The 12,455-nt window shown below is 54.8% G+C and overlaps 3 protein-coding genes across 3 annotated transcripts; 2 read left to right on the top strand and 1 right to left on the bottom strand.

Annotated features, from left to right (window-relative positions):
• Nucleotides 1-1,127: 1,127 nt before the first annotated feature.
• CORC01_06369 (uncharacterized protein) lies at nt 1,128-6,474 on the top strand (the record flags this gene model as incomplete). The annotated part of the gene is made up of 2 exons (XM_022618010.1): nt 1,128-4,683; nt 4,733-6,474. 2 exons carry the CDS (start codon nt 1,128-1,130, stop codon nt 6,472-6,474), a joined length of 5,298 nt encoding a protein of 1,765 aa, XP_022475523.1.
• A 537-nt stretch (nt 6,475-7,011) lies between these two features.
• Nucleotides 7,012-7,894, bottom strand: CORC01_06370 (uncharacterized protein; the record flags this gene model as incomplete). Its single annotated transcript, XM_022618011.1, has 2 exons — nt 7,012-7,329; nt 7,502-7,894. The coding sequence occupies 2 exons, from the start codon at nt 7,892-7,894 to the stop codon at nt 7,012-7,014; spliced, it is 711 nt and encodes a 236-aa protein (XP_022475524.1).
• A 2,350-nt stretch (nt 7,895-10,244) lies between these two features.
• CORC01_06371 (ferric reductase like transmembrane component) lies at nt 10,245-12,252 on the top strand (the record flags this gene model as incomplete). Its single annotated transcript, XM_022618012.1, has 2 exons — nt 10,245-10,426; nt 10,485-12,252. The coding sequence occupies 2 exons, from the start codon at nt 10,245-10,247 to the stop codon at nt 12,250-12,252; spliced, it is 1,950 nt and encodes a 649-aa protein (XP_022475525.1).
• Between the last annotated feature and the right edge of the window lie 203 nt (nt 12,253-12,455).

A 12,455-nucleotide genomic window follows, 5' to 3' on the forward strand; every position in this document is an offset into this window, starting at 1 on the left:
AATGATGGAGCTCAGAGGCGCGACCGAATGGCCGGCATCTGGCGCAACCCATGTGATGACGATGAGCCTTTGGGCCCTGGCCGAGAACCGGTTATCGACGATGCGGGTGGTTTTCCAGCGGCCATGGCCTCTTTTGCATGCCACCTAGTAGACAACACTAGTAAACTAGAAACTAGGTACGAGATGGGTTGACCCAAGCTGGTCTGGCATGTACGTTTTCAAGAAGCCTCGCCAAGTAATAACAGTAGCCAGCCACCATGGTAAACAGAGAAACATGTCAGCACTTGATGGCTCTTCTGCATTCTGCTCAAGCAAATTCTGGTTTGAAGCTGATAATCCACAACGAGGTGAGTCCCTGCGGGAGAAACCATGAAATTGTTGAGGTGCAGCGTGTGGAAAGGTACGATGACATAATATCGCATCGGCGCTATCCATTTTCAATTCTTGGCTGGAACTTCCTTTTCGCCTCAAATAATTACGAACTGCTGTCACGTGCAGTCAATCCCCAAATGGACTAGCTTTCAACTGATAGAGGATTATCTCCATTTCTCGTTCGGGGCGGATGAAACAGAGCTCCGGACCCTGAAGTGAACGGAGGCCGGACCCCTGCTCGGACACCGCTGCGGATTCGACCCGCGCAGCAGCCAGTCCAGAACATCCTGGAAGCACAGGGCCTCATTCATTTTAGCGCAAGGGATCTTGGTCGATTTCTCCCCATCTCCAAACTGCGATTACCGACGTCCTGGAGCGGCTTGTTTGTCTTGACGATTTATGATACCCACCCAGCTTTCTCCTTTTGCCTTCAGCGTCTCCCAACTCCTAGAGCTGGTAAAGCATCAGCTTCTGCTACCCTGAGCATTGCGAAGCAGCACGCGCTCCCCCGCAATCTGTTCACTTTTCGTTTGCTCGGATAATTCCACAGCTTCAACCAAGACCTCAGCCAGTCCTCCATCTCGGATTTCTTGATTCAGTCGCAATCATCGCCGACTCCCCCCCGAATTCACTGTCGATTCGCCCTCACCACGCCGGCCTTGCTTCCAAAGGACCCATGCGTTCCTAAAAATTCTGTATTTCTGCAAAGGGCTCGAGTCCCCGCCGCCGCCACTATCCCCAACGACTGAATCAATATGGACGACCCCGCGATGGAGCCGCTCGCGGCCGCCGATGCTATTGCGCACTCCCGCCGACGCCCCTCGGCTTCGAAACCTGCCTCTGTCTCTCACGATGCTGTCAAGCCACGATCCCAAGCGAACGATGCCGGCGCGCTCGACCCCGACACCTGCCGCATTTGCAGAGGCGAGGCGACCGCCGAAGAACCGCTATTCTACCCTTGCAAATGCAGCGGCAGTATCAAATATGTTCACCAGGATTGCTTGATGGAGTGGCTCTCTCATTCCCAGAAGAAACACTGCGAGTTGTGCAAAACTCCCTTTCGCTTCACAAAGCTATACTCGCCCAAGATGCCCAAGACACTCCCGGCCCACGTCTTTGTCGGTCACATGGCCAAGTATCTCTTCAGGAACGTTCTGGTATGGCTGCGGGCTGCCCTGGTCATCAGTGTCTGGCTTTGCTGGTTGCCCTATCTCATGCGGTCTGTTTGGGCGTTCCTGTTCTGGGTCAGCGACGAGGGTCTGGGTAGTGGTGCTCTGTGGAACAGCTCAAACGCAACAGTCAGTCGAGGCGTCTCGGTGGCGTTCTCTGTCGCCAATTCCAATGTCTGCCCGGCTTCGCCTCTGCTCGAACCGACCACGACGCCCGCGAATCTGGGAGGAATGTTAAAAGATATCATCAAAGGCCAAGAACTACCTTTTAGCCGATCATTCCACGGCGTCAACATTACCACCAACGACTCCATGACGGCAGCCCTCATGAGGATGCTGCTCGGATCCATCACTTCGTCTGGGTCTGGGAATTCGAGCTCAATATCTGCCGGTGCAAGTGATCCCGTTCTCGATCGCCACCCCTCCTTATTGAGCGGCGTGTCCTGGTTGCGCAACATGACCCGGTACCCAGTCGTGAATCGCACCATCATCGGCGTGCTAGAGGGCCAGATCATTACAATATTGGTCATTATCTCGTTCATTCTCGTCATCCTGGTCCGCGACTACGTCGTTCAGCAACAACCCGAGATCAACATGCGGGCCGCCTTTGCCGCCAACGACAACGCACAACCCCAGCCTCAGCCTGAACCGCACCACCAACATGAAAATCACTTCCACGACCACGGCCACGACCATGAGCACGCGCATGATGGTGCTGGTTTGCTCGATGATTTTGGCGCTGCAGATTTGAGAGGACCAAGTGACAGCGAGGACGACGATGATGAATCTCTTACCGGCGATCGAACCGGTAGCCAGGATGGTTTGCCTCACATGGCTTGGGATGAACGGGAACCGACGGCCGAGCTCGCAGCCCCCCTCCAAGCGAGGACACTCGGCGGGTTCCGGCCCGCTCAAGGAGGCCCTCAACCGGACTTCGATTTCAATACTCCACCAGAGGGCGGTTCCAACAAGGACCCGACCCCGGTAGCGACGGTTCACGAGTACCTTCGTATCTACCGACAGGCCAATGGCGACCCCGAGAAGATCCTCAAAATCATCGAGGAGGAGAAATTGGACGAACCGCTGGGCTACTGGGCGAGGATCACAAAGTCGATGATGGACAAGAACCGAGAAACGGGGGGTTCGCAGCCGAAGAAGAGCGAATCTGGAGCTGAAGGATCTTCCGACTCCCGAGATTCGCAAGCCACTGCTCCATTTTCGGTCCAACTGCCCGCCCCTTCCACTCCACAGTTCTCGTGGCCGCCGCAAACCCCGGGCGAGAGCACCATCAATGGAACAGGAAAGGGTAAGGAGAAGGAACCACTGCCAGATTTTGATAAGGAATCTAGTCTGGGAGACGCAGATACAACCACTTCGACGTCGACTCCTTTCCAGAGTCCTCTTCGGCCTCGTTCCGTTTCCGATGGCCCACAGATGAACAATAGTATCAATCCACTAGCGAACAACAGTTGGTCATTCTCTGGCTTGAACACTGCGCCACAAGCCGAATCCCAGGTTCAGGAGCCAATGCAATCATTTGGCTTCGATTCACAGGGACAAGAATTCGGTCTGCCCCCAGGCCGCTTCACACCACCGCGGAGTAATACCCCGGATTTTGGTTCTGATGCGGAACCTGATTTTGAGACGGTGGAACCGATGCACGAAAACGGGCTGTTTGGATTCAATGAGCCACAGATGCAACTGCCGGATTTCATTGGGCCGAGGCAACAAAATGGTATCCCTGAGGAACCGCTTGAGGACACCAACGGCTTGCCTCAAGATGCTGAAGATGGTCGGGTAGCCCAGCGGCCGCCTCTCCAGAGAGGAGTCATGGATCGCGTCGCCGATTTCATGTGGGGTGATATCGAGGTACGAGAGTTGGACATTGGTGGCCGAGACGACGAAGCCGCTCATGATTTGGAGGATCATGATAGTGACGACGATGACTTTGACGACGATCTGGACGACGATGAGCAAGACGCCGTGGAGCAAGACCGCGAAGTCGTCGAAGCTGCTGTGGCCGCTGGGCTTGACCCCGAAGCCATTGACGATGCCGAAGATTTCGAGGGCATCATGGAACTGATCGGTATGCGTGGGCCCATTGCCGGCCTCTTTCAAAACGCCATCTTCTGCGTTGTGCTGGTTTCGGTCACAATTTTCGTGTGCGTCTTCATTCCTTACAACCTTGGACGTGTTGGTGTCTGGGCTGCCATGAATCCAATGCGCCTTGTGCGTATGCTCTTCAGCACGACGAAGTTCATCCAAGACGTCGCTGTCGGCATCATGAGCGGACTGACCAGCCTTACCCTGTGCTTCATTTACACAACGGGGCGTATGATGGGCTTCCCAGCTAAAAATGGCGTTGGCTTGCTCATGAAGAAGACCTTCGACATTTTCATGAGTGCTTCGAGCCGGGTCCTCGAGAGTCTGACCAGCGAACTACCCATCATATCAACCACCGAGATGCAGAACTTTTCCGCCATCAGCCACGAGGCACTGCTCAGTTTCAAGTCCTATCTCTCGGGCTCCTTTGCTGCTGTGGGAGATGTACTAAGCGCAATCTTCGACCGCGATCTCATTGCGAACACCAAGTATGCGGCGTCACTCTCGGCGAACGCAACCGTCTACACGTGGAACGCCGTACAGGATGTCCCCATTAGCATCCTCAACCCCGGATCATGGGTAATCAGCTTCAGCGTGCCGGAACCTTCGACGGCAGTCAACCCTGCGCTCTCCTATTGGTCAGGTACGGATCGATTTTGGGCGATATTATGCGGATACTTTACCTTTTCCGCAATCAGTGCACTTTACCTGAAACGGGGATCACCCTTCTCGACTGGGCAGACGGGTCAAGAGTGGGAAGCCTCGTTGATCGACTTGCTGAATCAGGCCAGCGGCGTTATGAAGGTCATTCTCATTATCAGCATAGAGATGCTTATTTTCCCGCTGTACTGTGGTCTACTGTTGGACGTGGCTCTTCTGCCCCTTTTCGAGGCAACCACCTTGAAATCGCGGGTCGCCTTCACTATCAACTTCCCGCTTACCTCCATCTTTGTACATTGGTTCGTGGGAACGGGGTACATGTTCCATTTTGCCCTGTTTGTATCCATGTGCCGAAAGATCATGCGGAAGGGTGTTCTCTGTAAGTTGATCTTGTTCGTGATGCTAGTCATCATTACTAACATGTGCAGACTTTATTCGCGATCCAGATGATCCGGAATTCCATCCCGTCCGCGACGTGCTTGAACGCAACGTCGTGACGCAATTGCGGAAGATACTCTTCTCTGCCTTTGTGTACGGAGCTTTGGTCATCGTTTGTCTTGGCGGTGTGGTGTGGGGTCTGGCGCTGTCTCTTCCGAGCGTTCTGCCGATTCACTACTCCTCCAATGAGCCCGTCTTGGAGTTCCCCGTCGACCTATTGTTCTACAACTTTGCGATGCCTCTAGCAGTCAAATTCTTCAAGCCCAGCGATGGCTTGCATGCCATGTACACCTGGTGGTTCCGCAAGTGCGCCAGAGGCCTTCGGTTGACTTGGTTCCTCTTTGGCGAGCGCCGCATTGATGAAGAGGGCATTCTGGCGCTGCGTCCTGGCTCGGATCATATTGCCCTCCCTTGGTGGAGGCGGAGCCTCCTAGAGGTCAACAAACAAAACAAGGTGGTACCCAAGACGTGGGAGGATACATTTGAAGGTGGCACGGCGAAGCCAACGTCAACCATCGCATCTGATCAGATGGTCAACCTCAGCCTCAAGAAAGCACGCCTTGTTGGTTCTGGACAGCTTATTGAAGAGGGCCAGTTTGTCCGGACTCCTGCCTCGGACCAAGTCAAGATCCCAAAGGGACGACGCGTGTTCATGCCGGTTTCTGAGAGCAATACTCGACTGGACGGCAAAGATGACTCGACCGATGCCGACCTTTACTCGACGGACCAGTACCAGCTAGTGTACATCCCGCCGCATTTCCGAGCCAGAGTCTTTTTGTTCATCATGTTCATCTGGATCTTTGCCGCCGTGACGGGCGTCAGCTTCACAATCGTGCCGCTCGTGTTCGGCCGCAAGATGTTCAAAGTCCTCATCCCCGCCCACATTCGTACCAATGATATTTATGCTTTCAGCATCGGGATCTACATACTGGGTTCCGCAGCATACTTCCTTTTCCATGCCCGTTCTATCTTCAGGAAGATGACGTCGTGGGCGTCCTCAAATCTGCAGTCTGTGTGGCAGAGTGATGCGCCCATGCGAGTTGCGCTCATGGGCATTCATACTGCCAGGCTTGCTTACGCATACACGATCCTGCTGGTCGTCTTTCCTCTCATCCTGACCGCACTCATGGAATTATACTGCCTCATTCCTCTTCACACATACATGTATCCACCCACACCTTACGTTGTTGGGACAAACAACAGCGGCCAGTTCAAAGACGGCATCGCAGTGTCGAGCCAGCATACGGCGAGAGTCATACAGTCCTGGACACTGGGCTTGCTCTACGCCAAGCTCGGGGCTCGGGCCATCACCAGCCTGTACGATGGCACTCGTATGGCGCAAGCTGTCCGCGCCGTTCTCCGCCGTGGATGGCTTCAGCCCGACGTTCTCGTATTGACGAGGGCTTTTGTGGTTCCATGCCTGCTCATTGGCGGCCTGGCGATCTTTGGACCCCCTTATGCTGTGGGTTGGATGGAATCGCGCGGCGTACTTGGAGTACCACCGCCTGCACCCCACGAACTCAAGATGATTTATCGTCTTTCATATCCCGCGGCGGCGTTCGGTGCGCTAGCGGCCATGGCATTCTGGAGCATCGTAGGCGTCTTCAACAATTGGAAGGCGCGTATTAGAGATGAGGCCTATCTTATCGGAGAGAGGCTTCACAATTTCGGCGTCGGTGCCGCGGGGGCTGCCGGTGCGCGGGGCCCGTGGCGGATCAGGGGTCGACCGTAGAGACCCTGAGAAAAAAGGATATCCTAGTTGTTATGTCATGAATACCTGTAGATGGAGGAATTTGTTGGCGAATGGTGTCGATTCGTGTAACTTATACATCAGACGGGGGCGTACGCCTCTCACATATCACAGTCCTTGTTTCTTGCCCATCTCTACGACCGCGTTCGTTGACGAAAAGTTTTTGACAGCAGTTGCTTATTTGCCAAATTTGAGGAAATTTATGATCTCTGTGTCGCATCATTGCTACATGTACATGATCAGAGCATATCGCGTTCATGAACAAGCCGTGGGTTTGCATGACGGAGTTTTGCAAGTTTGCGCAATGATATCGATGAACTGAATTCCCCAGGCTTAAAACGCAACGCTTCTTCAATCATATTGGACGCAGCCTGATACTCATCCGTCAGGATATCCCCCAGGTGACCCTCGTCAAATAGACAATGCTGCGGCTAATGTACACTTCATCCTTCCCACCAAGCCCGTCAAATTTCCATCATCACCACTGGCGCGACCGACGGGGAGCCATTCCACAAGTCTTTAGAAAAACATGGCAGCGCCTCCGAGAGCTGCGGTGAAGGACACCAGAAGACCAGCCACGGCGCCAGCAGAGAAGACGTTACCAACAAGGGCGGCGGGCGCGGCGTTGGCGGTGCTCGAGGCGGAGGCGGAGTGGGTTGCGGAACCGGAGCCAGATCCGGATCCGGATCCGGAGGACGGGGTGCTGCTGGTTGAGGAGCCGCTGGCGCTGAGGAGGGCGGTCAGGGAGGGGTCTGAGGTGAAGTCGACGGTGACTGTTGCGTTTTTGCAGTCTGAGCGGGTTGGCGCTGTGCCGGAGACGAAGTTTACTGCGGCGCACTTTGGGAGTGGTGTTAGTGAAATGGGGTTTTTGGTGGGAGCTTGAGGCACAATGGCCTCTGTGAAATTTCTCGTGGGGTTCCGCGTGGATGAAGAAGGTGCAAGTGAGGGTAACGAGGGAATGTGAGAGATATAAAGTTGTGCCCGTAGGAGAGAGTGGTAGAAAACTCACAGTGTACAAAAGCCCATCAGGCGAATGGGCAACAACGCTGACGACTCCCCTCTTGCCGGTCCAGTTACCCGGCGCAACGACTTTTGGCTCGCAAAAGTTGCCGAGGCCGGTCTGCATGACAATGGGGAAGAGCTGTTTCCAGCCGCCCGCGGCGGTCTCGTCGAGGGTGGCGCGGAAGAGCCAGTTGGTCTGCGGGTGACCGTTCTCCATGCCGATGGCGTCGCCATCGACATAGAAGTCTGTCGCGGGGGAGGAGGAGGAGGCGGTGTAGCCGCCGCAGGGGGCGGTGGCCTCGTTGTCGTCGCTGTCGCCGAGGGGTTTGGGGAGGGTGAGGGAGAAGTGTGCGCTTGCTGTTGAGGCGAGGAGGAGGAGGGGAGCGAGGAGGCGGGTCATTTTGGCGGTTTGGTTTTGCTTTTGTTTGTTGGGGGTGAGGTTGAGGGTTGTTGTTGGTGATGTGTAGATCTGGTGTATGAATACTTTGGGGGTATCAAGGCGCACAGCGCAGAGGGAGTACAATTATTATGGAATTGGGTTTGATAAGATGAGGAGATATCAAGTCCGAGGCAGAAGACGGGGAACACGGGCTGTTTATGAACGAGGCGGCGGCGCCGTGGGATGGAATTGGCCAATGGCGGGCGGAGCATAGCCCGAGCAACGGGGGCCCTTTTTCCTCTTCTGTAGGGCCAGCCTGGTTGCGCCGTTTGTCTCGAAGGATCTTAGATTGGGTAACAGGAGAGCTCCTGATGAGCTCTTTGTTTGTTTGGCAAGGGTAGGGCCTAGGACAGATACCCACTAGCTGGTAGACCTACTTGGGTGAGCTATCTACATGGCATCTACAGAGTGGAGAGGGCCGGAAGGTGTTGCCGAAGCTCCCACCGGCACACGAGGGGCGAGCCCCCGTTCTGTACAAACAGGAAAAGGGTTCTGGGCATCCTGGCGGTCGAACAAAAACCTCGGATTCGATGGACTAGGATGACTAGATTCGGCAGTCGGCACATGGCGAGTTGGAAGGGACTTGAGTCCACCGGGCAGAAGCAGTGGTGAGGAAGGTGACTTGTCAGGGCTTTTGGTCTGGTGGCGGTAGGAAGCAAAGATAAAACTTGCTCACATCTAATTAGCTCTGGACTTCACTTCTTCCACGTTGTATGGTTGCATATTTGCCCCTCTCTATATGCAAGAAGAACAAAGGTAGTCTCCTAGGTGGACACCGCGCCGGGACTCTCGGGACCTGGGGACGAGTCTTGGCTTTCATGTCAGTGAAGAAACCTACTGATGCGGCTCTTTTTGAATTGTATGAATTCCTTTTTTGGGATCTCTAATGTCTTGCATCCTCTCTTGCTGGGCTCTGCAATGGAGTGTCGTCGCGATGCCAACGTGTGATATTAAAGGCGGGCGGGCGTGGACTAGGGGCTCAATGCTTAGCATCTCAGACCGTAGCATGGAGGGATGTAGTTAACCTTAGATGGACTAGCCCCGCGATGCGCGCAGGGACTTGCTGGCTGCGCGACTGGGGCCTTGACCAATCACGAGTCAAATCGGCAATACCACTGAGAGGTTTTGAGCAAATTGTGGCGTTTGTGCAGATGTGATTGGGGGGACTACCCCTGTTTGGGAGTTCGTTAACTCAGATATCTGGGGGCGTTTGGGATTGATCTTCAGTCGTGAGCATGTTTCTAAGCTGGACGGGACGAGAGGTTTTGTGGGTGTTGTACCCTGGATCGTCTGACATTCGTTTCTTGAGACTTGTTCATGAGGATTAAACAAGCTTGTTTATTGCTCTTTGCTAAAGAAGACAAATGAGATTAGAGGATGGTGACCATTAGCCATACCCAAGTGAGAGTTTGAGATCGGTGTAAGTGCGCCTCATGAGCCAGGTTATCAAGCAAACCTAACAGCCCACCTCTCTCTATGGCTAATGAATTAGTAAACATGCCGTAAAAGCCTAAGCAGAGAACTTTTCCCCAAGACAATAAACCAGATGAAAGTCTCGCCGGAGAGTGTAAGGTGAAAGAATAGCCGAGACTCCCGTCGTCGAGGGAGTGTACGGGCCTTTCGTAACGTGACTTGGGTCAGTCGAGCCCGGTGGGTGATCCGTCGGCCATCTTGGAGTGGAGCAGCCCAACTGCCCATGTCTAAGTAGTACCCTAGGTCGTCATACCGTGCCATGCCAAACCCGTTCGGATGCGTGCTGGACCGTGGTGGACTAACGTCTCTCCCCAAACCAGCGCATTTCATGCCGCCGAACCGGCTCTCCATTACACGTACCTAGCTTTTGCGTCTGTCTTTTACCATCCAAGTGTCTTGCTGACGCTGCCCAGAGTCCTCGCCTCTTGAAATTGCTCAATACACCTCATCCCTTTGGCCATTTCTCATCTTCAAACGGCGCATATTGGGCGTCTGAACTGTCGAAGACGGGTTTCCTCTCGGGTTTCGATTGTCGGAAGTATCAGTGGCCTTCAAGAGTTCATGCGCATCCAAATGGCAGTGTGTGCTTTGTGAGATGGTTTGACGGAGTTGCGCTACCTCATGACCTCGGCGGGTCGCTGGCCTCATTTCACAACATCTTACAACGGCTTTTTCATCTCCTCAAGCCAATTTTGACGACTTTTGAAGGGTTGAAGAGCAAACATTCGGCGGGGCTGGAAACCGTCGAATCTGGAATCAACATCTCCTGCGAAAGAGACTCGTCTATAGTCGTCGCATACCTTAAATCACTCGAGCCTCATCAGCACCACCCACCGCGATGAGCCATAATCATGGAGGCGGAAGTATGGGAGGGGATATGGGAGGGGGCATGACGATGGGAACGGCACTATTCCAAGATACAAACGTTCAGCTCGCCCAGTCGTTCTGGTACATTATCGCAGGCGTCGTCGGGTTCCTGGGCATCATTCGCGGTATCAACTACCTCGAGGGCCTCAGAAGGTGATCATTTTCACTCTGCGTATGCCAAAAACCCTCGAATGCTGACCCGCGCGTGCAGACTAAAACGATGCCGTTCCGAATCCGTTCGATTCCCAACAAAACCCTCCAATTTCATAACGCAAGTGTGGGCGACGTCAACGGCGCTTGTCCGCGAAGTAGGCCACCCTCAACTCTATATTCCCCTCAAGGGTCTGCGCTGGGCGACCCCGCCGTCCCTTGGTCGCGTGCTCGTCCTCCTGGCCTATTGGGCCGTCATTATTTACATGATGGTCAACGACGCCGTCATCAAGGACGCCTACTTTTGGGAGCGCATCGGTTTCCGAAACGCCTGGGTGACCGTCATGCAGATGCCCCTCCTGTATCTCCTTGCGATGAAGGTCAACGTGGTGGGATTCATCATCGGCGCTTCGCACGAGCGGCTGAGTTGGCTTCATCGATGGGTCGCCAGGACCATGTTCGTGACGGCGACCGTTCACGGCTTCCATTTCTGGTCGGAGTGGGTGCGGGCGGACTTTGTCGAAACGCAGCTGAGGATCCTGCCAGTCATCAAGTACGGCCTCGGTGCCTGGGGTATTCTCATATGGACTTTCCTCACGGGTATGAGGCCCTTCCGCAGCATGGCGTACGAGTTGTTCCTCTTGCAGCATATTCTCTCGGCGGTCCTCTTCATCTGGCTGGTCTACGTCCACATCCCGGCCTATGCAAAGCAGTATCTCTGGTTTTCCGTCGCCATCATCTGCTTCGACCGCCTCGCGCGCTGGGCCTTCCTGGCGTGGCAGAATACGAGGCTTCGACCCAACAGGTCGACGTGTAAGGGGATGAAGCGTGTGGGACACGAGGTGCAGGTCCGGGCGACGGGCTCGTCGACGACGGTGTTGACGATCAAGGACGTCCATTTCTCGTGGAAGGCAGGGCAGCACTTGTATCTCTGGCTTCCCCGTATCGGGCCCCTCGAGGTACATCCGTACACTATTGCGTGCGCGCACCAGATGCCGGACACATGTACTTGCAACAGCATCCAGCTCGTCGTCCGGAAGCACGGCGGGTTCTCAAAGAGACTGCACAGCTATGCACAGAAGATTCAGGCGTCTGGGAAAAAGGAGGCGCTGACGGGCTTCGTGCTGGGGCCGTTTGGGGCGCCGCCGAGATGGGATATTTACGATACCATGGTCCTCATCTCTGCGTCTACGGGGGCGTCTTTCACGCTGCCCATATTGGAGAGCATCGTCCAGAGCCGCAGGAAGACGTGCATTACTAGGGTCGAGTTTGTCCTCCTGGCATGCCAGGGTGAGGAGATTGAGTTTTACACACAGCGGCTCCGGGACTTGATAGAGCGGGCGCACCAGAACGGCATCGAGCTGCAGGTGCACATCGCCATTACGCGGTCCGGCAAAGCCAAGGAAGCCGGGGCAACGACGGTGCAGTATGCGGACCGCGAAGAGAACTCCAGCTCAAGCTCGAGCTCGAGTTCGTCAGCGATACACAGGAGGATCGTCTCTGACGACTCCATGTATGGGGGTGGGGGGTGTTGTCAGGAGAAGGGAGTGGACTTGGAAAAGGGAGACGAGGTGCGGCTTACACCCAAGATCCGAAGCGGTTCAGTAACGAGCATGATGAGAGAGTACTATTCTCGTCCTGATCTGGAGTCCCTGATTCGGGAACCTGTCGAGGCCGCGGGCGGGGAGACGTCGATCGTTGTCTGCGGCGGGCCGTCGTTGACGACTTCGGTCAGGAATTGCGTGGCCTCACTGTCGGACGAGAGGGCGGTCCACAAGGGGACGGGGGCACAGGGGATTCACCTTTTTGTTGAAGAGTACTCGTTTTAGATGATATCGACGTAATGATCAAGTCACGCAAGCCCGTTGAAGCCTGACGCGTACTCACGTCACATGCGAAATCTCGTAGGACTGAGATGTGCCGCGATCCAGGTATGAGAGGGTTGTAATTGGACACGATTCCAAGTCTAAGGGGGATGGTTTCAGATGCATCGATCAGTACACGTATGAACGGCATCTTCCGGCTTCATCAG

Source organism: Colletotrichum orchidophilum, assembly GCF_001831195.1.
Source record: "Colletotrichum orchidophilum strain IMI 309357 chromosome Unknown Scaffold_47.1, whole genome shotgun sequence".
Taxonomy (NCBI): domain Eukaryota; kingdom Fungi; phylum Ascomycota; class Sordariomycetes; order Glomerellales; family Glomerellaceae; genus Colletotrichum; species Colletotrichum orchidophilum.